The sequence below is a fragment of the Crinia signifera genome, chromosome 5 (genome assembly GCF_055691185.1).
Source record: "Crinia signifera chromosome 5, ASM5569118v1, whole genome shotgun sequence".
In the NCBI taxonomy this organism is placed as follows: domain Eukaryota; kingdom Metazoa; phylum Chordata; class Amphibia; order Anura; family Myobatrachidae; genus Crinia; species Crinia signifera.
In genome coordinates this window covers 311871810-311897300 of record NC_139221.1, presented here as the reverse complement: position 1 = coordinate 311897300, position 25491 = coordinate 311871810, and the positions used below count along the sequence as shown (strand labels likewise).

Genomic DNA, 25491 nt, shown 5'->3' with positions numbered 1-25491 from the left:
TAAATTGTTATTAAAACACTGTTTAATGTTACTGGATACACAATCATTGTCAACTTAATTCAAAAATCAGAAGGTTTTTTTCCATATATAAAAACAGATATAAAAATATAGATTTTTTTTCCTAAATAATCAAGTGTACTTAGTTACTAGCGCCCTTACTAGAAATCTCCAATTAGACTTCAGCTAGGGACCTGTTATGATAGATATGTAAAAGTGACATTGTAGAATCAATATTCCGCAGGGTTCCGGGCTGGCCGGAAAGAACAGCGGGCTGTGATGTCATCTAACTCTAGACAGCTTCTAGATACAAACACGGATGCAGCTAGATGAGTGGTCAACAGCTCCTAGGCCTCACTGCAGCTGCATGACCTCATTAAGGAACACAGCCAATCATTCAGTCCAGGACTGAGACCCTGCGTTCTAGGCTCCGTGCTTGCTATTTGTAACATTACTGATTGCAATAAGAAAAACAGAATCTCTCAAACAGATGAACCTTTAGGCACTTTTATGATGCGTATGCCTTATCTTTCTCCGCAGACAAGGTCGTGGGATTTTATCCAGCCAATTACTCCATCTAGGGATAGACCAATAAGTCAGCCCGATTTTAGTTGACATGCATTTGGTCTACACCTGAAATAGGTCGACAGGGTTTGAAGCTCGACACAAGCATTAGGTCGACAGTCAAAATGTAAACATTCACTTTTTTTTTAGCTGACATGCGTTATATCATGTCCTACAATCCTCTAGGGCAGTGGTTCTCAAACTCGGTCCTCAGGACCCCACACAGTTCACGTTTTCCAGGTCACCCGACAGGTGCAATCATTACCGACCGACACATTTTAAAAGATCCACAGGTGGAGCTAAATTACTTGACTTGATTCTGTGAGGAGACCTGCAAAACATGCACTGTGTGGGGCCCTGAGGAACGATTTTGAGAACCTGTGCACTAGGGTGTTGAAGGAGAACAGAATAGCCAGCCATGTGAAAGGACGCGGTACACTTTGACTCACGTCGACCTTTTGACTGTCAACTTTGTTGACCTTCCGACCCTGTCAACCTATTTCAGGTGTCAACCTTCATGGGTCAACCTAAATTGGGTTGACTCATACCCCCTTCCAGAAATGCACATACAATGCAACCATGGAACGGGGTTCTACCTTTATTTGCAGGCCGGTATAATACCCCCCTCCCACATCACCCCCCACCCCCAAATGGGAGGAAATGACATTAAAAAACAAAAAAAGTCATTACAATGAGGCACATGGAAGTGGTAATTATATACAAGAAGAAGCAGGAGACCTAGCATTGCTCAGCTCAATGACACGTACTGCAATAAAGGCAATTTCAGAATAAAATGCGACGAAAGTCTCTGCAATACTGGAAAGTAATATCCCCAAGAGTTCCGATAATGCCCATCTATGGCGTAAGCAACACAACTTTCCTGGCACGGTTTAAAATAAATAATCTAAAATAAATAATTCCGGATGACAAAAGACGCGTCGGCAAGAGGACCTCCTCCATAGACGGAGAGCGCTAAAGGATGTCCTTTGACAAATAAAACACAGCTATCTAAGCCAGAGGTAACTATCAGAGAGAAAGAAATGATATATATGTCTGTCGAAGAACCACTTTTCAGAGCAGATCCTTCATTATTAGCGGGGATGTCCGTCTGCAGTGGTTGTCATACATTGGGACCTATGAAACCTCCTATAACATTGAATGAATCATCAGCAGCTGCGTGTAACATCGCAGTACAACGCAGCCCAATTATATACATGCGTGGCCAAAGGAAGCCGGATGCAATGTATTCTGTACTATTTTCAGGATAATGTATAAACCAGTAAGTTAAACCTGCTGGAGGTGGGAACCACTTTGTAATCCATACTCGTGGAAGGTTATTTAACCCAACAGGGGACATGTACTAGGGTCCGAGCTGCCAGAGGTGCTGGCAGTAATGCCCACGTATTTAAAGCAGCAATCATTTAGAAGGCAGGGCAGGTTGGTTTTGTCTTGAAAATGATTGATACTTTAAAAAAACAAACAAACAGGCATTCTTGGTTTTTCCAGGTTGCCGCTTTAAAAAAAAAAACGAGCAATCTCGCCTGAAGTCCCGAACCACCGGCAACTATTACATTTACCTCCATTAGTTTATAAGAGTATGCAATGGACAACTTTGTGAAGGGATACAGATGAGGGCTTCTGGTCTACAACAATGTCCTATCTCCATCTAACAAGGTAGAAGAAAGGACAGTGGGGTAGATGTACGAAGCGATGAAAAGGGAGGAGAAGTGATACAATGCCTGGTACTTTATCACCGGCCAATCAGCCCCTGACTGTTACATGCTAGAGACACCAGAGCCGATTGGCCGGTGATAAAGTACCAGGCATTGTATCACCACTTCTCCCTTCATACATCTACCCCTATGTCCTGGATCTCATTTGCAAGCATTGCCACGGTCAATATCTGGCCTATTAATCCCGCCAGGGCTAGCAAAGAGGTGTGGTCATGCCGCCAGTCTCTGCAATGGTCAGGGCTTTGCAGGTGGTGTGTTGGGACAACCTTGTACAGTACATATGATAGGGTTGGGTGGAGATATGATCTTAGGGGGCAGATGTATGAAGAAGTGATCAGGGAGAAGTGGCCCATGGCAACCAATCAGCACTAAACGAACATCTATTATTTCCATAATATAAAAGTATACCGAGAAGCTGATTGGTTGCCATGGGCCACTCCTCCTCTCCCTTCTCCTCCCTTATCACCGCTTCATACATCTACCTCTAGATTACACAAAATAAGGAGTCCATGTATAGCTGCCTGTATACTGACATGTAGGAGGACGCCAATGAGCAATTCCTATTGGATAAATAATAGTGTTAGGCAGATTATTGGACAATGCATTAGAGAGAATTAACCAATTACCTATCACATGACAAGATGTTGCCTGATGGGAACAGAAACCACCATCATACTTGTCAGAATAGGACCTGGTGTCCATCATGTGATATGATACAGAGAAGGCATTACCTGGAAGTAGACTTATAGGATTGTGGAATAGGATTATTTGTATAGATACAAGATATTGGACCAGATGCACTAAACTTAAGAAGTGATAAAATGGAGAGTGATAAACAACCAGCCAATCAGCTCCTGCCTGACATTTTTCAAACACAGTCTGTGACATGGCAGGCAGCAGTTGATTGGCTGGCTGTTAACCACTCTCAATTGCATAACTTTTGAAGCTTAGTGCATCTGTGGCCCATTGGCAGGGAAAATAGGAGGGGGAAGGGGGGGGGAGATTAGATTACCGAGGCTACAATGAAGCACCTATTTGTTTTAGTACAATGTGAGATTAAAAAAAAAAAACCTATCAATTAAATGAACTGTGCAAATTAAAGGTTTGGTTTCCGCACAGATAAGCCAATGATTGTCATTAGAAGAGGGCGAAGTCCGTTCATAAGATCACCAAATGTATATCTGTTTTTTACAAAACAGATGATTAATATCAGACCACTTTTTCTTAAACAAAACAAATACGATGAGCAAAAAAAAAAAAAAAATCCCGATAAAGTTCAAGAAAATTCAGTTTTTTTTCAGTTGTTTATCAATTGCAGTCGATGGTCTGGAAAAGATCAGATCAGTGCATTTCCGCTTGGAGTACAAAAAAACGAAAAACGTAATTTGGGGCATTTACTCAGTTTTTTCAGCAGCTTCCTTCACATCCTGCTGGTGAGGCTTATTCTGCGAATCGGGGTCATATCTGTACTTGTATCCATAAGGACGGAGATGGTGGACCAGATATTCCAACTGGTACATCGTCGTAGAGTCCACATAGTGGAAAGATATGGCCAGATCGGAGCAGCAGCCGGGGCCCTAGAGTGACAGAAACATCACATGATCAGCACAGTGTTCTATGCAAAAGTTCTGAATCAGAATACAGTACATTACCCCTTTTACCCAATAGATTTTCTTCTGGAGAGTTTTTGTACTTGCTACAAAGTGATGAGTTGTGGGAAATAAAGGTTCTGCACTGGTCGCCACATAGGCCCGTACCAAATGGGTGCTCACAAAGGTCAGCTCAATTACAATCGCTGTGCCATGTGTGTGCCATATCCCCTGTCTATCCAGAGCGATGTCGCTAGGAGCGCGCTCCCGCCACCAGCCCTGTACTGGTGGCGGGAGCATTTTCACTTTTCAGGTATGTCTCCGTTTTCATCACCAGAAAACGGGGCGCTCAGCGATTTGGAGTCAAAATCGCTCAGCGACCAAATCTCTCCATGTGTACGAACCTTAAGTTAGATTGCAGAGTTTATTAGAATTATTGGGGCAGATGTATTAAGCCTTAACAAGAGATAAATGCAAGGGTGCTAAGGAGAGATAAACGTCCAGCCAATCACCTGCTAACTGCCATGTTACAGGCTGTGTTTGAAAAAAGTCAGTAAAAAGCTGATTGGTTGGACGTTTATCTCTCCTTATCACCCTTGCATTTATCTCTTGTTAAGGCTTAATACATCTGCCCCATTGTGTGCAACGGCACTTTTTTTTTTGCAGACGTGGTATAATTTTTTTTTTTTTTTAAATATTCAGTTTTTATTAAGGTAAACAGCACACTTAACAATGCACATCTCGCTATACAACAAGGGGCGGCGGTACGCGTCCTACGACCTTTTCATACCCCCACTATCCACGTCGGCGTGGAGTTGAGAATAGAAAGTGTGGCGAGCGCAGCGAGCCACCGAGCTCGAAGCGTGGCGAGCCCCGCGAGGGGACGCGGACACCTTCACAGGTATACGCGTCCCCTCGCGGGCTTCACAGCTGTCCGCGTCCGCTCGCCACGCTTCGGGCTCGGTGGCTCGCTGCGCTCGCCACACTATTCTATTCTCAACTCCACGCCGACGTGGATAGTGGGGGTATGAAAAGGTCGTAAGACGCGTACCGCTGCGCTCGCCACGCTTCGGGTTGACGTTGATCGTGGGGTGGCGTTAACAATTGTGGGGGCCATTTCACACTTCAGGGTGGCTATTTGGCCTCTGTGGGCCATTTAACATTGTTTCTTATGGAAAATCGGGTCAATTGAGACATTGAACAGGAAAATCGGGTCAATTGGGACATTTAACATTGTTCCCTATGGGAAATCGCGGGCATCGCGTCGGTCGCATCGCATGCGATTTTTTGGTCGCATGCGATCAACGCAATTTTGTTTTTACTAACGATGCCCACGATCAAAATCGTGGGCGCCCTTCTAGGTAAAGAGTACCGTTTCACCTTTTTTGATTTGATAAGGTCATACTGGTACCATTTGGAAATCCCACCTCTATGATACTGGGAAGAGAACCAGGAGTATAATATTCTTGGAAATGCAGAGGAGGATGTAGTATTTTTTGAATATCTATGGAGCCAGTGGCGTATTTGGAGAAATTTGTGGAAGTCCTGCTTAGGGATACAGTATTTAGACTGCAAATCTGCAATGGATGCTAAACTACCTGCAAAAAAAAAAAAGATCCTTCAAGTGAGCCAGACCATGGGAATGCCAGGAGTCCAATTTCAAGTTTGGTATAAGGGAAGCTATGAAAAGGAGAGACAGATCCGGGCCAGGGAGTAATATATCTGCATCGTCTGATATCAATTTATGCCATACAGTCAATGTGGCCCTAATAGCAGCCCCTGGGCCCAACCACACTGTTATTGCCTGACTAGGAAGCCAGAGCAAGTCAGTGAGGTGGAAATCACTTTCTAGATATATCTACAAAACAATTGATTAAAGCTAGTGCTAAGATGTTTAGGCGGGATTCTGGGTATAGCTCGGAAGGGATACCAGAGTTTTGGCAGTAGTATCATTTTGGAAGCTGCAATGCGGCCCAACCAGGAAATCTCGTGCAGTAACCAGACATCTATTATTTTCCCCAAATAACTCAATAGCGGTTTGAAATGACAGTTGAATACATCGCAGTCCCCAGCTACATGAACCCGCAAGTACTTAATAGATTTAAACTGCCATGCATACCTGTATTGATTCTTAAGAAGCTGAATGTCTTCCCTGGGGGTGTTAAAGGGGAGGGCCTCTGTTTTAGATGTATTCAGTTTGTAGTAGGAAATATGTGAGAAGTCATCTAGCAATGTATGTAGTATCGGGAGTGGCATGGCAGGGCTCAGTAAGGTCAAAAGGATGACATCTGCAAAGAGACTGATTATGTGTGATGAGCCACCTATATCAGGACCCCTCAGATTCTCTGGCCAGTATTCAATGAGAAAAATTTGCCGTGTTTTATGGCGAGTTTGTGCTATTTTCGCGTTGGAAGGAGCATTTTGCTCTCCAAAAGTGAACCACCCTATTCAATGTGATATTTTCGCCGTCTTTTTAAGTGATTTTCGCAGTGTCTCTCCGTGTAGCAATTCTCCATCTTTTTATGGAGAACTGGAATGTGAACTTTTAAACTAAAAGGTTTTTTTTCAGGATTTTTTTTCTGTGAAGGGGCATGTTATTTTTATTCATGTGCTTATAGCACATGAATATATATTTAATTTTAAAAAAAATATTAAAATTTTTTTTTTTTTTACACAGAGCAGCTAGCAGGGGGCCGGAGCTCTCGAGCCGTTCATTAGATATTTATATATTCACTGCATCCGATCATTACATATGCACGATCGGGTGCAGTGAATACACGGTCCCCCGCTGGCTATAGGGGGGGGGGGGGGGCAGCTTGTGCTGCCTGGGTCCCGGGGAGCCCTCCTCCCCTCCACATATGTTCTGGGGCAGCCAGGGAGACTTTAATCTCCCTGGCTGCCACCGTCCCCCGGCTCCCTGCCAGCTCCCTGCCGCGGACGCTCGTCCGCTGCAGGGGTTAAGACTCGCCGCGAGTGGCGGCGAGTCTTAACCACATTGAATAGTGGGAGCAGGAGTGGCAGCGAGCCCTCCGGAACAGGGCGAGTGCATGGCGAGAGAAAAATCTCTCGCCATGCACGGAGAATTTTTCTCATTGAATACTGCCCAATGTGGATCTAATCCTCTCATCCAGAGGCTCAATAGCCAATGTGAATATAAGGGGGGGACAAAGGACACCCCTGTCGGGTACCATTGGTGATATCAAACCCCGAGGAGAGACAGCCATTCACGAAGATCCTTGCTGAAGGAACTGAGTATAAGGCAAAAATCTAATCTAAAAAATGGCCGCCAAAGCGGGACAGCACCATCTTTCAATATCCCCAATGTAGTCTGTCAAATGCCTTTTCGGCATCCAATGACAGGATCAATTCGCTGTTCGGGAATCTTTCTTTGTCACCTGAGGCAGGAGAAAAATTCTCAGATAATTTGCCCCATTTTAACATGTGTCCTTGAAATGATCACATATAAAAAAAAAAAAAAAAAGAAAAAAGAAGGAGCCAAAGAACCGACTTGATTCATTTTCTCCATTTCAGGGAAAGATCTATATAGCACGTTAATTGCTGAACAGAACAACCTGTCCTGCACTGAAGAAACTAAACAGGGACAGAAGACTACATGCTCATAACCCAGCCGGGTGGGGCACTGACTCAATGTTCAGCCAAGGTAAATTGCATTACCCAAATGGCCCTTCCAATCATATGCAAGCTGCCTGAGCGAGAGCATCTCGGACACCTCCCTTATGCTTTCAATTGTATCACAGAGCCACAAACAAAACAGAGTCCTTTATTCCATCAGCTACTAATACCCCTTTTACACCAAAAACCCTGGTCTTTGAATGCTGGAGTATCCAGGGTCTGACCCTGCTTTATACCCCATTTACACAGCACTTTGACCTGGGTCAGACCTGGGTCTGCACCATTTACACTGAACCTGGGTCAGCCCTGCCTTAAATAATAATATATATATATATATATATGAAAAAGGAAATAAGAGTTCAGAGTGCGCTACCAGAAATTACACAGTTTTTTTAAAACACAATATGATTTAATATAAAAGCCTTATAGGCAATACATAAAAGTGCAGAAATACAACAGCTTTTTTATTTCAGCAAGTTTCTGTTATTCACTTGGTGAAGCAGGCCCAACGCGTTTCGTCATGGAAATGACTTCATCAGGGGCTTATATGTAACATTTTTGATAACCAAATGGCACTGTAAATTCAATACAGATAAAAAATTGTAAATAAAAAATTTCATTTGTACATTTAGAATAAAGAGACATTTTTTGGTGATGAAGGATATAGAACGGAGAGGAGGATGAGGGAGAGAAAGCGAAAAAAGGAATGATATATATACAATATACAAAACGTGATTGATTTATACATGATTTCATTACTAATTACATGGTTTAAAGTTCGTGAAAAGTTGTGATTCAATTCTGTGATAAACTAATACATACATTTAATAATGTTAAGTTTACCAGGGGATTGTGCTGATCCTAATTCATATGGTTATATATAATACCAATGTGATTCAGTGATGAACATATACATACAATTGATGAATATTTACAGAGGGATCTTCCTGATCCTGATGTATGTGATTAAATACATATAACAACAATATTAAGAATTAATATTAAACAATTATAAATCTCGTGTTTAGATGAGTGAATACCCCACCCAGGTGAAGAAGAAAAATATAAAATAATTGTATATATATACCTTTGTACAACTTCAATTATCATATACACTGGTCGATTTGTGTGATATACACTGGTCGAGTTGTGTCAATAATACAGTATCGAAAAAGAAACAACATCTGGAGGAGAGATATAGTAATAGAATGAATGTTCTAAAATATGGAGTAACCAAAATATCTTCTTGTGGAGAACTGCTGGTTTTATCTACTTACAGAAGCTTGTTTGTACCCGTGATCTAGGGAAGGAGCAACGGCCAGTTCTTTTTAAGGGCCTGATATGCGGGGGTTAATAACCATAGAATAAAGCCTCAAAGTAATTCCTTTGTGACAAAATGGTCCCATCTAAAAATGAGTCAAAATGTGGACAATTGACTTAAATGTACATACATAAGATACTTATATGGCAGTGATTGAAAAACCAAAGATAAGGATAACCACTTACATGTGTAAGGGCAACCGGGTGTGCACTCTCTGGAATCCAAAAGCTGAATGGATACCAGTGTGTTCTGGTGGATATATATAGGGATTTCAGGAGTGACATCACTTCCTGTATGGATTTGATTACTCTTGGACTTTAATGCTTAAATAAGCTTCTCAAGCTTATATTTGGATGACCAAATGTTATTCAATTCTTTAGGTATGATGTCCTTAAACTATGGACATAGCACTAAGCTTTAATATTGCTTTCCTAAGCTTGTAAAACCTTAATTAGGTGGTGGTACTTGAAATTTTGCCCTTACTTAGCACTGCTGAAGTGGTCCTACCTTTAATAGCTTCCCCGTTTTTGGTGAAACAAAATCACTAGGCAGAAATGGCCGCGGTGATCCTTATTAGAAATGATTCACCTCACTCCGCTTTCTGCTGGGGATTAGATGAGGGGACATTGAATTAATACTTATCCTATATAAACACCTTGTGTACTGCGCTCTCTGCTGGGGGTTAGATATAGAACATTGAATTAGATATGAAACATTGAATTTTATGCACCATATATGAGAAAAAAAAAATATATATATATATTTTTTTTTTTTTTTTTTTTGAAAAGCAGAGAGCGCAGTACACAAGGTGTTTATATAGGATAAGTATTAATTCAATGTCCCCTCATCTAATCCCCAGCAGAAAGCGGAGTGAGGTGAATCATTTCTAATAAGGATCACCGCGGCCATTTCTGCCTAGTGATTTTGCCTTCACCAAAAACGGGGAAGCTATTAAAGGTAGGACCACTTCAGCAGTGCTAAGTAAGGGCAAAATTTCAAGTACCACCACCTAATTAAGGTTTTACAAGCTTAGGAAAGCAATATTAAAGCTTAGTGCTATGTCCATAGTTTAAGGACATCATACCTAAAGAATTGAATAACATTTGGTCATCCAAATATAAGCTTGAGAAGCTTATTTAAGCATTAAAGTCCAAGAGTAATCAAATCCATACAGGAAGTGATGTCACTCCTGAAATCCCTATATATATCCACCAGAACACACTGGTATCCATTCAGCTTTTGGATTCCAGAGAGTGCACACCCGGTTGCCCTAACACATGTAAGTGGTTATCCTTATCTTTGGTTTTTCAATCACTGCCATATAAGTATCTTATGTATGTACATTTAAGTCAATTGTCCACATTTTGACTCATTTTTAGATGGGACCATTTTGTCACAAAGGAATTACTTTGAGGCTTTATTCTGTGGTTATTAACCCCCGCATATCAGGCCCTTAAAAAGAACTGGCCGTTGCTCCTTCCCTAGATCACGGGTACAAACAAGCTTCTGTAAGTAGATAAAACCAGCAGTTCTCCACAAGAAGATATTTTGGTTACTCCATATTTTAGAACATTCATTCTATTACTATATCTCTCCTCCAGATGTTGTTTCTTTTTCGATACTGTATTATTGACACAACTCGACCAGTGTATATCACACAAATCGACCAGTGTATATGATAATTGAAGTTGTACAAAGGTGTATATATATACAATTATTTTATATTTTTCTTCTTCACCTGGGTGGGGTATTCACTCATCTAAACACGAGATTTATAATTGTTTAATATTAATTCTTAATATTGTTGTTATATGTATTTAATCACATACATCAGGATCAGGAAGATCCCTCTGTAAATATTCATCAATTGTATGTATATGTTCATCACTGAATCACATTGGTATTATATATAACCATATGAATTAGGATCAGCACAATCCCCTGGTAAACTTAACATTATTAAATGTATGTATTAGTTTATCACAGAATTGAATCACAACTTTTCACGAACTTTAAACCATGTAATTAGTAATGAAATCATGTATAAATCAATCACGTTTTGTATATTGTGTATATATATCATTCCTTTTTTCGCTTTCTCTCCCTCATCCTCCTCTCCGTTCTATATCCTTCATCACCAAAAAATGTCTCTTTATTCTAAATGTACAAATGAAATTTTTTATTTACAATTTTTTATCTGTATTGAATTTACAGTGCCATTTGGTTATCAAAAATGTTACATATAAGCCCCTGATGAAGTCATTTCCATGACGAAACGCGTTGGGCCTGCTTCACCAAGTGAATAACAGAAACTTGCTGAAATAAAAAAGCTGTTGTATTTCTGCACTTTTATGTATTGCCTATAAGGCTTTTATATTAAATCATATTGTGTTTTAAAAAAACTGTGTAATTTCTGGTAGCGCACTCTGAACTCTTATTTCCTTTTTCATCTCTAAACCTACCTGGGTCCTGCCTAACAGGGGATCCTTAGAGTTGCTGCAACAAAACCGTAGTGCGCGGTATCGGGCACCTCTTTGTCTTTTATATCTATCTATATCTATATCTATATCTATATATATATATATATATATATATATATATATATATATATATATATATATATATATATATATATATATATATATATATATGCTGACCCAGGTTCAGTGTTTTTTAGGGGGTAGATGGGGAGTGCTGTCCCCGGGTGCTGGGAGGAGGGGGGTCCCTGCGGCTGCTGAGGGGGGTACCTGTTAGCCCGAGGTCAGAGCTCACTCAGCGGAGGAGATGATGTGCGCCGCTGCTGTACCACTCCCCGCAGCCGCGAAGTTCCTGCGGCGAATGTACAGTCAGTGGCAGGGGGTCCCTCTGGCGCATGGGAACTAGTACTAGTTCCTATGCGCTGGAGGGACCGCCGACACTGACTGTCCATTCGCCGCAGGGACCGGCTGCCGGGGGATGGTACAGCAGCGGCGCACATCATCCCCTCCGCTGAGCTCCGACCGCAGGCTGACAGGACAGGTACCCCCCCTCCCCTCAGCAGCCGCAGGGACCCCCCCCTCCTCCCGCAGCAGCTGGGCACATCTTCCCCAGCGCTGCACGCACCCGCAGCGGGGCCATTTACACAATGGACACGGATATACCCCATTTACACCGCCGATGATCCGGGTCTAACCCGCAGCTGACCCAGATTTTTCAGCGGTGTAAAAGGGGTAGAAGTGTGTTTATACACTGCTCTGTGGGGTCTAGTTGGAGATCATACATGCAGCGCCTGCTCCGATCCAATGCACACGGGACCACGCATCGGATCGGATGTCCACATGTGGATCAGTTGATCACCAGAAAGTTGTTAGTCATTAGGTCGACATGGGGTTTTTCACTTTTTTTTTACCCGAATGTCGACACAGTTGACATGGACACAGGTTAAAGTGCACCGCGTCGCCATTCTTCGGGCTCGGTGCCTTGCAACGCTATTCTTCCACCACGCCCGAGTGGATGGTAGGGCATGAAATACAGCCTGTCGGCGCATGGCTAAAAAAACCAAAAAACCCATGTTGACCTTTTGACTGTTGACCTAACCCATGTCTACCTAATGGCCCTGTCGACCTAGACTCATGTCAACCCTCCTGTAAGTTGACCTAGACACATGTCGACCTAATGACTGTCTAACAACTTGCTGGTGACCCAATGACCGTATCCCGGATGTCCACACAGGTCTGATTTGGCCGCTTTCCTCCCGATCATCCGGATCCATCGGAAACATGTGAGTATGGACACCTGAAGACTAATAGCCGCAATAACATTTGCTATGAATACCTGGGCACTCCCAGATGCTGATCACAATCATCCACACACTAAAGTTCCTGCATATAACAAGACACATTGTTTCCTGATGTGATTAAGTTCAGCAGCCCTGCGGGAAAGACCAGTTTCATTGTGCATACCAGGTGACACCCTTATCACATTGCACTACAGGCGTGGGACGTTATCTATACATTACCTGCCATTCTAATAATGCTTATCAGGCTGTGTACAAGAAACCTATACAAAATCATTACAACAAACCACACGGTCAGGAAACACAATGGAATACGCCATCACACCGCACTAACAAGAACTGTACGCAGGGCCTGACTAACCAAGAGACTGATCAAGCAGCAGCCTGGAGCACTGGGTCATAGGGGGCGCAGGGCAAGTGCAATAGATCGCGCAGAGATTAGGAGACATTCCTGGCGCCGCTGGTGTTCGGGCCAAGGAAGGGATCTCCCCCGGGAACTGTGGGAGCAGTGGTGCCTGCCGGGTGACGCTGGAAGGGAACATCCTGTGAGCCGCTGCTGGCTTCACTAAGGCTGTGATTGATGCTGAGTGGTAAGTGGCAATATGAATGGATCTGAGGCCACTTCTATATTAGCCTAGGGTGGCTGGAACAATTAATTAGACCCTGACTATCTATCCCATGCAGAAATTAAGATATCTAGAGTGTACTGTGTGTGTGCGCACTTACTAGGTCACCAATAAGCGCAGTCAACTAAAGGCCCCCATACATTAGGCCGACTTGTCCTTAGGACAAGTCGGACCCAATTCTCCTGTGAGCCGCCCGGCAGCTCCCCGGGAGGCTCACATATAATTTGGCACTTGATGAGCCAGTTTTTACATGTGATAAATCGCAAGCGATTTATCACATGTAAAACAAATGGGGAGCTGCAGGGCGGTGAGGAGCAGTGGGGCGGGCAGCGGCAGTAGTGGGGGCGGGCGGCGGCAGTAGTGGGGGCGGGCGGCGGCTCTCAAATAAGTTCCCGGCGGGTGCCGGGTGCGGCGAGTGATGCTGACCTGGCCGGCTGCCGGCATGCTGTGATCACAAATAGCAGCGCTGCTGCCGCTACGGGACGGGAAGCACAGTGGCGGCTATTAGATTTTCAAAATACCTGTCAAATGACCGGCCGTTCTGTGATTGGCTAAGAGAGCTAATAGCCGCCACTGTGCGTCCCGTCCCGTAGCGGCAGCGCTGCTATTTGTGATCACAGCATGCCCGGCCAGGTCAGTGTGTCTGCCCGCCGTGCTCCCCCGGTGTCTGCATGCATATGCCTGTCAGGTGGGCAGGCATATGCATAGCATACAGGGAGGTCGGATGATCTTATGTGCTGACCGTCCGACCTCCCTGATCCGGTCCGATGCGCACGGGACCGCGCATCGGATCGGATCATATATCACACACCTGCGATTTTGGGGCGATTTCATCTGGTTATCGGCCCAAAGTGCCGAAATCGGACGAAATCGTCCCAAAATCGTATAGTGTATGGGGGTCTTAAGAGGGGCCGAGCAGCACTGGGGAGTCACTGTCTGTGCCAAACCATGTCCTATGCAAATGAACACCAACTAGGTGTCCAATAGCTGCCATCCACTAAGAGGGGAGGAGCACCACTGGGGAGTCACTGTACCAAACCATGCACTATGCAAATGCACACCACCTAGGTGACCAATAGCTGCAATCAACTAAGAGGGGAGGAGCAGCACTGGGGCAGTGACTGTACTGTATGTGCTAATTTGTGTATGTATGAATGATTTATTTGTCTAGTGATGTGTGTATAAACAATGACTATGTGTCACTAGCTTAATTGACTTTGACTTAGTTTTCCTCCTCCATAAATGTGTCTTTTGTTCAAAAGGAGACTTTTCTAGCGGTATACACAATAGTTCTATGACTGCCAGTCACAGTGAGATTATTGCACTTACTGGAAGCTGCCAAGCAGAACATTTCCCTGTTTAAAACATTAATATACATCGACCTAACAAACCAAACCCCTTCAAAACAGCGCACTGGACAGACATACCGGATGATTCAGCATGGCATGCCAAATGGATTCGCTGTGCAAATACTGTACAATTATCTGGGATGCGCTGGTGTTTTGGCAGATCGCCCAGATAATTGTATAATGTATTACCCAGCATTAGGGAGAATGCTAGGCAGAACACAATAGTGCTAGATGCTCCTGCTGGGTATGGCAAGGCGTCGTCTCACACTGCTGTGTCCTGAACTGGAGGAAACAAGGCTGGATATGAATAGTGACCCAAGGAATAGAATACGGATGTTACTGTAATACAATCAGTTGTGTTCTTCAGGGCATTTCCTGAAGTTCTCCAGTTAACCCATAGAATGTCAATGGAAAGTGTGTGTGTGTGTGTGTGTGTGTGTGTACACAATTGGATCTACATGGAAAGGCTGTAACACAGGCAAGGACCAGAGAGGACGTGTCCAAAGAGATGTGTACACATTCTACATACACCTTGTATAGGAAAAGAGCAAGTGCGTCAGAACGGCAGCTGTGTACCCGGTGTATACAGAGAGATGAGCCAGCAACGGAAAAGAGGTGCACACAATACAGAAGCAATTGCATCCGTCTTGCATTTAATTCTGTGATTGACCCCAACCCCCCCATATTGCCATGTGTATGTGACAGCTCCGCTCTGAATAAAGGACACTACCTGCACTCTGTGTCCCCTTAATGCAGGCATGTCCAAACTGTGGCCCTCCAGCTGTTGTGAAACTACACATCCCAGCATGCCTTGCCCTAGTTTTAGCATTCCCTAATAGCAAAACTGTGGCAAGGCATGATGGGACTTGTAGTTTCACAACTGCTGGAGGGCCATAGTCTGGACATGCCTGCCTTAATGTCTCGCTGCATGCCTATCACACTGAATGGAATCGCTGGGCGCTAGTCCGCAATGTCTCTACAAGAGCATCTATTTATATATAAAAGGCTAACGACTCACCTCTATGAGATGAAGTCCCGCCAGGGGCCACGAGAGGCCACTCGACGGAACAAATTATTTCTTTGTGTGCTAAAAAATGTCAGAACAGAAATTGAAAGCAACTTTTGCAGGGACACTGATCGGTTTCAAACTGGATATGGAGAAAGGGAGCTGTGTAGATTGGAGGTAGGAGCACATAGGGCCTGGGGGTGGCGTGGAGAGTTTGTGGGCTAAAAACTGTCACAGCTCAAAGAGAAAACGGTCACAGCTCAAAGTAAAAGTACATTACAGAAGCCGTCATTTCGCCCTAAAATATGGGAACTTCATTTAAAAGTAGTGAATGGGATTTTAACAAAAGCTGTGTATTGTAATCCTGCCTGCATTACTATTGCTGCCTACTATGTCATTTTCTAGTTTGCAGGGGTGACTAATCGTGAAAGGGTCTTGAGTCTTGAAGGGGTTAACAACACAAAACTTCCTTTATTGTGAACAAACGCAACGCCTAACTAAGAATGTATAATTGGTATACAGGGTTACAATGAGCTATCTATAGATCTGTACACTGGGCTGCGGCCAATGCTGCACTATTATTGCCTTTGCTAGGTAAGCCGGGCCGCGAGCATTCCAGGGGGATTAGTTCCAGCTGCTTAAAGGTGAACCTCGTCCACACCTAGCTGGGATCTCTGAGCACACAGCGGCTAAAGCCGCACTGAGCCAATACGAGCCTATGCAGCGCCTTACCTCTATGGCAGGATAGTAGTTGTAATTCCAGTACCAGAAAGTCTTTGGCAAATACCCCTGGATGAGATGATGCTCGGGCACAAACGGGTGAAAGGTCTCTTTCCCGGAGGTATCTCTGGAGTCTCCTGCCTTGACATGAATACTTTCCATGCACTTCCCCAGAGCGAGGTCTTCCACGGAGGAGCTGTGTGTGCATTTCTCTTCCTTGAACGCGTTTACAAACCTTTTTAAGGCTTCCTTGCTGAGGACATAGCCGGCCCCTCCGCTCATGTAGCCTTGTTTCACATAGGGCTTGAACCGCCGGCCGAAGTAAATGGGGTCCTCCGGCTTGTACTTTGACAAGAGCCACCTCAAGTTGTCCACCACCACGTAGGTGTCGTCGTCCGCTTTCATGAACCAGTCGGCATCGTCCAGGTGGTGGTCATGAACGTACTGGAAGGCCTTGATTGTTTTCCAGTAAAGCTGGTCCCTTCCCTCCTTAGTATCCAGGCCAACCGTGGGGAAATCTTTATTTTCTTCTGAGCTCATGTACAAGATTTTATTGCACCTTTGTGCCCAAGTGGCTTTAACATGCTTTGTTTTCTTGTCCAGGTTCTGAGGTCCGGTCATGACCCAGCACAATATCCTCACATTCTTGTAGAGGTCTTCAGATACATGGACGTCCTCATCTGTGGGGAACACAGATGGCATTGGTTTAGAGAAGACACTACACAAAGATACGTGCAGACAATCCATTACAGTCGTGGAAAACATTTCTTTTTTTTATGTTTCATCCGATCCTTAACTATTGAAACGCATTTCTTTATTCTGGTCTATTGCAGTTACCCATAATTGTTTCCCTTTGTATATTTCAGTGTTCTATATTAGAGTTCATTCTAGCACCCTGCATCTTCAAAAAACCCAAGCAGTTCCTCTTCCCTGCCAGGGCTGTGGTAGTTCTAGCACAAGTCTGGTCTGCATATCAGTGCTGAAATACAGACAACAGTGTGCTAGAAGCATCACAGCAGAGAGCACCCCCCCCAAGCAGGGAAGAGGAACTGCACAGGTTTTGGAAGCTGCAGTGTGTTTTATTTGATTTAAAATATAAAAAAAAAGTTCATATATTTAGTAGTCATCATCCCGTCAAAATTACGGAGCTGTTGGGGGGCCCCAGGCTCTCCCATTTGGAGATGTGTAGGTATAAGGGGTGGGTGTGTCTGAACAGAGCTCCACCTAGTGTCCTCTGGGAATACGGTCACTAGGTCGACATACATTTGATTGACATTTAAAAAATGCCCTTGGTAAGGTAGTTTGCGTTTATAATGACATCAGCAGCAGTGGTGTGTGATATATAAGCAGTGGGCACTACAATTGGTTTCCCCTCCAGCCACCCGTCTCCCACTCACCTCAGAGGCAGACACCCAGAGCCAGCAGTCGCCGATGTGCAGGAGATTCCTACACAGAGGAAGCGCACGTAGCTGCAGCAATTAGCGGAGCAGCCGCTCTACATATAACTGCCCACTGTGCCCTCACCGCCGGGTAGAGCAGGGGATCTCCGGCAGGTGCAGGAAGGGGCAAGGAGCTGGACTTACCTCACACGGCTGCAGTGTCAAGTCTCTCTGCCGAGACCCGGGCACAGGGAAGCCGCGCACAGAGCTACAGCTCCATGAGGCAGCTCAGCAGAGGATCCCCAGCAGGGGGAAGAGATCTGTATGCTGAGAGGAGGTGGCTTAGGCAGGCAAGAGGCGAGCTAGGACACGCCGCTGCGGCCTATCTACCTCATCAGCAGACTGCAGGCCAGAATTTAGTCGCCAGAGAGGAAAATCTGGTCGCCTGGGGTTTGTCGAGCCCTGAGGTTGACAAAACTATAATTTACAGGGTTGGAAGGTTGACACAAGAATTAGGTCGACAATAGGAAGGTCAACAGTTAAAAGGTCACTTTTTTGGGGGCAGTATTTCATACCCTACCGTCCACAACGGCGTGGTGGGGGGATATATTAGTGTCTGAAGCATAGCAAGCCATACGAGGGGACGTGCTAATGTGACTATGGACCTTATTCTAGTTCACTCTTTCTGACAAAATCCTTCTTAGATGGACAAAACCATGTGCACTGCAGGTGGGGCAGATGTTACTTGTGCAGAGAGAATTAGATTTGGGTGGGGTTTTACTTCAAAGTGAGATTCATATTGCAATGGAAAAATAAAGCAGCCAGTATTTACCCTGCACAGAAACAAAATAACTCACCCAAATCTAACTCTGCACATTTTACATCTGCCCCCTGCAGTGCACATGGTTTTGTCCATCTAAGAAGGATTTTGTCAAAACGAGTGAACTAGAATAAGACCCTGTGACCCACACCCGTCTGCTGACAGGATTTATCACAGCTTGAGGAGAGATACTAACAAAGAGACATGAGTTCATATATTGTCTAAGCAACTAGGTGCAGATTGATCAAAGCTCGGAGAGAGACGAAGTACAAACTTATCAGCTCCTGTCATTTTTCAAACAACCTGAAAACTGACAGCCGATTGGTTAGTACTTTCTGTCTCCAAGCTTTGATAAATGTGTCCCTTGACGCTTATGCAATATCTGGACTCCTGACAGGGAGTCGCTTGTTAGGCAAGACAGCCATTGTGTTAAAAGCTAAATCATTCATTGAATCTTAGGTGGGGCTCATGATGCGAAACCTTCGGTGAGCTCTCCTCTCCCCGCACCTTCTTCAGGCGCATTCAATAAACTTTCACAACAACAATGGCTGTCTGAGGGTGTTGTTACTAGCAAGCTCATTGGTTCTGGAGTTTGCTGTGTGAACGAATGAGAAATCCAGACCAGACACGCCCCCTTGTGCTGTATAAGCAACATGTGCCGCAATTGGCTGCCTGGATGGTTGGCATACTTGATCAGCATCTGAAATTTTTTTTGAGCCCATACACATTTCCAGTCGACGTAGCCATCGCATGCTTCTTTCCGATGTCTACTGACAGAGGAAGAAACGGTGTGTCCGTAGCAGACATTGGCTACATTTATTTATCTATTACCAGGTTCTTATATAGCGCAGCAGATTCCATACATACCATTGTAAGGGACGCCGCAATGTCACTATTATTCCATGGCCCCCTTTTGATGCCAACCCTAAACTATGGTATATAGGATGCGTTATTAGTGATGACGGGTATGGTGTCGCAGCAAAGGGAAACGTAAAACTATCATTTATTCTGTGCAATATTTCCCTACAGAAAAATGAGTAAGAGCGAAAGTGGAAAAACAGGCATGATGTAATGGAAGGATTCCTGTAGGGGCCCTCAGAGGGAAACGCAGGATTTTTAGAGGGGGGGTTTCCAAATGTAATCCAAATGATCCTACTCTGCAGCTCATTGGAGAAGTACGGGAGTCTGGGGGGAGGGGTAAAAGCCCTGAATATTGGTATTTCAAACATTTAAATAAGATCAGGTTCAAGAAAAGGTTAAACATATAATACATAAATACACAAACGTAAACAGAACCAGTACTGCACTTTCTAAGCTTACAATCTCCCACTTCATGGTAAGGCTCCTGTCTCTTCCTCCTGGTAGCTGCTCTCTGGTCTAGTGTGAAGTTTGAGGGCTCTGATCAACACAAAGTAAATGTGGTAGAAGAAGCTGGTACACTGGGATTGTACTGCAGCTTCGCTCTGTCCCTTACATAATGTGGTGGCAGTTCTAATAATCATATAATACAACAGTGCTATTGTCATCATTTCAGGCACTTGCCAAGAGGAGGGCGGACTCCGGGCCCTGCGTTTCTTTATGGGCCTGGTCTGGTATAATGCTCAGTAGAACACACACAGGCCAGGCCTGTGGGGGCCCCAATCTGCTATAAAGCTTAGTATAATACATACGCTCCGTACACACGGACCGATTGGTCGCTTATCGATATATCATTCAGCGACCAAATTTCCAAGTGGGGGGAGACGCTGGTCGCAAGAGCATGCTCCTGGCGATCATTGCCCTGTACGCACGGGGATCTGTTCGCTCAGCAACCAGATCCCTGGCAATTTCGGCTGAAATCACCCTGTGTGTGTGTGTACAGGGCTATACAGACCCCTGATCAGCTATAATGCATACATACAGGCTACGTCTTAGGGGCCCCGTTCTGCTATAACGCACAGTATATTACACACAGGACACGTCTGTATGGTGCATTCCCTAGTTTTCTATACCAAGACTACATATCACCTCTACAGTCACCCAGAAAGGTGAATGCAGCACTTAATCTGCTGTACATACTGCATGTAACTGGTACATACATAAGGAATCACAGGAAGCGACACGTATGCCCTTTACCTCCTTATACCAGATGTTTTTCCCTTTTAACTTAAGGAATGCTAGTACATTGTTTGCATAGATCTTCGTTTGTTAATAAAAGATAAATCTGTTTTGTTGGGGGATAACAGTTAGTGACAGTCAAAGGGTGACTGACAGCACACACAAAGTATGTCACAGTGTCAATCACACAAAAAAAATGTTAATCAAGTAATAAAGGCAAGAACATAAACACAATGACTATATGGAGGGTATGGATCATTAAATAGACAGAAAGAAGGTCGACACAAGCATTAGGTCCACATGGGGAACATGTGGTTTTTCACTGGTTTTTTTTACCCGAGTGTCGACACAGTCGGCACAAACACTGAAATGTAGTCATGCTTCGGGCACGGTGCATCACTACGCTCAGCACAATATTTTATTCTCCCACCAAGCTGTAGGGCATGAAATACCGCCTGTCGGCACATAAAACAGTGAAAAAACCCATGTTGACCTTTTGACTGTTGACTTTCCCCATGTTGACCTAATACTTGTGTCAACCTAAAAACCCCGTCGACCTAGTGACACATGTATTAAGCCTGGTGAAGAGATAAACTGGAGATAAAGTGGAAGGAGATAATGCACCAGCCAATCAGATCCCAACTGTCATATTTCAAACACAGCTGATTGGCTGGTGCGTTAACTCTTCCAAGTTATCTCCACTTTATCTCTTCTCCAGGCTTAATACATCTGCCCCCATATCCCATATAGATATATAGTGAAAGCAGAACTATATACGCAGATAAAATCAAATAAATGTTACTGCAAACACACACTGCAGCGCGGCTAGCTATGCAACACAAAGGTGCGTAACTAGCGCCGTGAGGCACAAGAAGGGTGCGCTGGGGCACAAGCAGGAGGGTGTCCTGGGTGGGTTGTCCACAACCACATCAAATGACACCTGTCAGTGTGAGAAATGCAACCAGTTCAGTTGGATGCTAATCAGAAAATATGTGCAGAAAGAAAAGCACCACCCTGTGCCCAAGTAACTGAGCCGCACGGTGACAGGTGAGAACAACTGACATCATTTACATGAGTATGGCCTATGGGTAGATACTGTAAGGCGCAGGGATTGAAGAGTTTGGGAACCCATGGTACACAGCAGACAGAAGTTTTGCCCTTAATAACTGCAGTATACTAGTTATGGTGGCCATACACTAGGGCGATAATGCATACAATCCTGCGATTTCTACCACATCTGTGCGATAAATCGAAGGTTTGTATGCACGTTGAATGCGTCACCCGATGGGATGCGCGGGCCAGCCAGTCGAATCGATATATAAAGCAGCACATAATATTTATCGAATTGCATGAGCGATGCGATCGGTGGCAGGAGCACTGGCGGTGGTTTCGGGGAGCTGGCAAGATGGTGTAGCGGAGCGCTTTGCAGGAGGGCTGGCGTGCGGCAGAATTTAAAAAAACTTTCAAAAGACTGGGCGGCCCTCTGATTGGCCGAGAGAGCTCTCTCAGACAATCGGCTGCTTGAATGTGAGGCCTCTGATTGGCCAATCAGAGGCCCGCCCAGTGTTTTTTTTTTCAAATTCTGCCTCCCGCCACTGATCCCCAACACACAACAGGCCGACTGCACAGCGCTCCTCTACACCATCTTCTGCCTTCTTGCAGCAATGGGCACTGATTAGGAAGACAAAACCAAACTACCAGACAAGGTATAATCTCTTGGCGACGGTCAGGGCCAGTAGGATATTGGCCGATCAGAGATAGCCTACGCAGACAGGTCATGGCCATTATCAAGGTGTGTATATGCTGATGGCTAGGAGCTCATACGTACGACAACATGGCGTATGAGCCGCTACTGCCATGTCCAGTCTGCATAGCCATAGTGCCACCTAGAGCCTCGATGCTCCTGGTTTGTACATGTGGGCTGCGAATGTGTCCCCTATTGCAAATGAGTTTGACACACTCAGCATCACTTGCTCCGTAGCCTAGAGAATCGCATCTGCACTTGCGTACAAGTATGAATTAGGCCCAATATTAGAAAGTGGGGCATCAGTGAGAGTGTTGTGGTTGGTATAAGTCAGTGTTGGTAAGGAATGTGGTAGTGGACAGTGAGTCTAGGTCATCAAGGGAAGAGGAGGGATACAAGTCAGTGTCAGTAAGGGGAGATATTAGCATTAACATGGGGAGGGGTGACGGGGATACCGGTCACCGTCAGCATGGGGAGGGGTGTCGGGGATACCGGTCCATATCAGTTTGGGGGAGGGGGGATACCGGTCCGTGTCAGTATGGTAAGACGTCGGTCAGTGTCAGTATGGGGGGGGGGGGGGGGGGGGGGGAATACTGGTCAGTGTAGGAACACGCCAGGAAGTCCAGGAACAGAGCATTTTGTACCTAATGGAATGGGTCATGTTGGAGGGTATGGGATACTGGTCAGTGCCAGTAAGGGTAGATACTGGTCAGTGCCAGTAAGGGTAGATACTGGTCAGTGCCAGTAAGGGTAGATACTGGTCAGTGCCAGTAAGGGTAGATACTGGTCAGTGCCAGTAAGGGTAGATACTGGTCAGTGCCAGTAAGGGAAGATACTGGTCAGTGCCAGTAAGGGAAGATACTGGTCAGTGCCAGTAAGGGAAGATACTGGTCAGTGCCAGTAAGGGAAGATACTGGTCAGTGCCAGTAAGGGAAGATACTGGTCAGTGCCAGTAAGGGAAGATACTGGTCAGTGCCAGTAAGGGAAGATACTGGTCAGTGCCAGTAAGGGTAGATACTGGTCAGTGCCAGTAAGGGTAGATACTGGTCAGTGTCAGTAAGGGTAGATACTGGTCAGTGCCAGTAAGGGTAGATACTGGTCAGTGCCAGTAAGGGTAGATACTGGTCAGTGCCAGTAAGGGAAGATACTGGTCAGTGCCAGTGAGGGAAGATACTGGTCAGTGTCAGAAGATACTGGTCAGTGTCAGTGAGGGAAGATACTGGTCAGTGCCAGTGAGGGAAGATACTGGTCAGTGCCAGTAAGGGAAGATACTGGTCAGTGCCAGTAAGGGAAGATACTGGTCAGTGCCAGTAAGGGAAGATACTGGTCAGTGCCAGTAAGGGAAGATACTGGTCAGTGCCAGTAAGGGAAGATACTGGTCAGTGCCAGTAAGGGAAGATACTGGTCAGTGCCAGTAAGGGAAGATACTGGTCAGTGCCAGTAAGGGAAGATACTGGTCAGTGCCAGTAAGGGAAGATACTGGTCAGTGCCAGTAAGGGAACATACTGGTCAGTGCCAGTAAGGGAACATACTGGTCAGTGCCAGTAAGGGAACATACTGGTCAGTGCCAGTAAGGGAACATACTGGTCAGTGTCAGTAAGGGAACATACTGGTCAGTGCCAGTAAGGGAAGATACTGGTCAGTGCCAGTAAGGGAAGATACTGGTCAGTGCCAGTAAGGGAAGATACTGGTCAGTGCCAGTAAGGGAAGATACTGGTCAGTGCCAGTAAGGGAAGATACTGGTCAGTGCCAGTAAGGGAAGATACTGGTCAGTGTCAGTAAGGGAACATACTGGTCAGTGTCAGTAAGGGAACATACTGGTCAGTGTCAGTAAGACTTGGAGAGGGGGGGTGATGATGATGAGGAAATGCCCCGCAGGGCGAAGGTTACCATGATGCTGCCGGGCGTCGGCGTTGAAGTCCATGATGTGTCCGGCCAGCCGGTCGCCGGGGCCGTCGGCGTGGTGGTGCCTCCCATGGGGGTCGTTGTAGAGGATGACGGCGGCGCTGGGCTGGCCGCTCTCCCGCAGCGCGATGGTGAAGATCACGTAGCAGAAGACGAAGCCGATGGCCAGGCCCAGGCAGAAGGTGGCCAGGCTCAGCGCCGACTTGGTGAGGACCATTTCCTAGCGAGCCCCCGGGAGTAGCTGCCTGCCGGACCCGGGCTCCGTCACATTGCGGCCGGCGGCGGCACAGCACTCTATCCAGTGTCCCTACTCCTCCCAGGCTCACACAGAATCAGCAGCAGCCTAGACTGGGAGGAGGCGACTGGCAGTCACAGCCCCGCCCCCGGCATCACCAGGTATCAGCCGCTGCCGAGGGGCCTCCTGCGTCTGACGTCATCACGTCGATGTGTGGGCACACAAACCAGAACGGGTACTGGCACAGCGCTCTCCTAGTCCTAGCACACATCCGGATATCTCCAGTCACTGAGCTGCATACAGAATGGTACTAGTTATGGTTCTTTCTTGGGTCACAGTAAACTGTACTCTACAAATATTTATGTATTATTATTATTATCGTTATGATTATTGTTTTAGCTATTTAAAACTCTTTGAGTAGTATAACTGTTGTTGCTCCAGCCAATCAGCTTCTGTCATGTGTTTGAAAAATGACAGGAGCCGATTGGTTTGAGCACCATTTATCACACACAAGGAGTTTTAAATAGCTAAAACTCATTGATAAATTGGCCCCATATTTAAAAAAAAACCAATTAACATCAGTTGTTTAGATATTCTTGCAAACTCTCTCATACTCTCTGTGAGAGTCCTGGATTTTGGGGTTCTCCTGGCCCTCTACAGAGACTCCCGGAACTTCAGTTAGAATTGCATCAAAACAGTTCCCCCTGCTGTAAAACATTGTGAATAATGGGTTTGAACAGCAGAGGGTGCGGCCATGGTGACATAAAGTGCCGCTAACACCCCACAGTTTGCGGTTTAAACAGCCCCGCCACTCCTGCATGCAGCCAGATGGGAATTTAGAAAGTTGATATTTATAGCTTCAGAATAAACTAGGGTTGAAGCAGTGGCAGCAAAAGGGGTGTGATGACGAAAAAATAAAGTGAGAGGCATACTGGTCACTTGATAGTGAGTAATGGTAGCCACACTAGTGCGATTTGGCCCGACTTCACCCGATTCCG

The 25491-nt window shown here is 45.3% G+C and overlaps 1 protein-coding gene and 2 long non-coding RNA genes across 3 annotated transcripts; 1 reads left to right on the top strand and 2 right to left on the bottom strand.

Moving 5' to 3' along the window:
* On the bottom strand, positions 1-24682 carry C1GALT1 (core 1 synthase, glycoprotein-N-acetylgalactosamine 3-beta-galactosyltransferase 1). Its single transcript, XM_083189478.1, has 3 exons — positions 24244-24682; positions 16326-16993; positions 1-3871 (listed from the first exon to the last, which is right to left on the bottom strand). The coding sequence occupies exons 1-3, from the start codon at positions 24473-24475 to the stop codon at positions 3689-3691; spliced, it is 1083 nt and encodes a 360-aa protein (XP_083045604.1). The 5' UTR covers positions 24476-24682; the 3' UTR covers positions 1-3688.
* On the bottom strand, positions 7896-8863 carry LOC146081328 (uncharacterized). The gene is made up of 3 exons (XR_014475111.1): positions 8794-8863; positions 8604-8700; positions 7896-8091 (listed from the first exon to the last, which is right to left on the bottom strand). It is a non-coding gene; the product is annotated as an uncharacterized LOC146081328 (long non-coding RNA).
* LOC146081327 (uncharacterized) lies at positions 10079-11247 on the top strand. The gene is made up of 4 exons (XR_014475110.1): positions 10079-10116; positions 10217-10345; positions 10439-10535; positions 11052-11247. It is a non-coding gene; the product is annotated as an uncharacterized LOC146081327 (long non-coding RNA).
* Positions 24683-25491: the final 809 nt, after the last annotated feature.

Bases quoted from the DNA above. Each gene is read 5' to 3' on its own strand.
- C1GALT1 (XM_083189478.1), bottom strand. From the start codon at position 24,475: ATGGTCCTCACCAAGTCGGCGCTGAGCCTGGCCACCTTCTGCCTGGGC. The intron at 16,994-24,243 runs GTAACCTTCGCC...TGTTCCCCACAG, and splicing joins CGACGCCCGGCAGCATCATG to ATGAGGACGTCCATGTATCT. The intron at 3,872-16,325 runs GTAAGGCGCTGC...CTGTCACTCTAG, and splicing joins ACTACTATCCTGCCATAGAG to GGCCCCGGCTGCTGCTCCGA.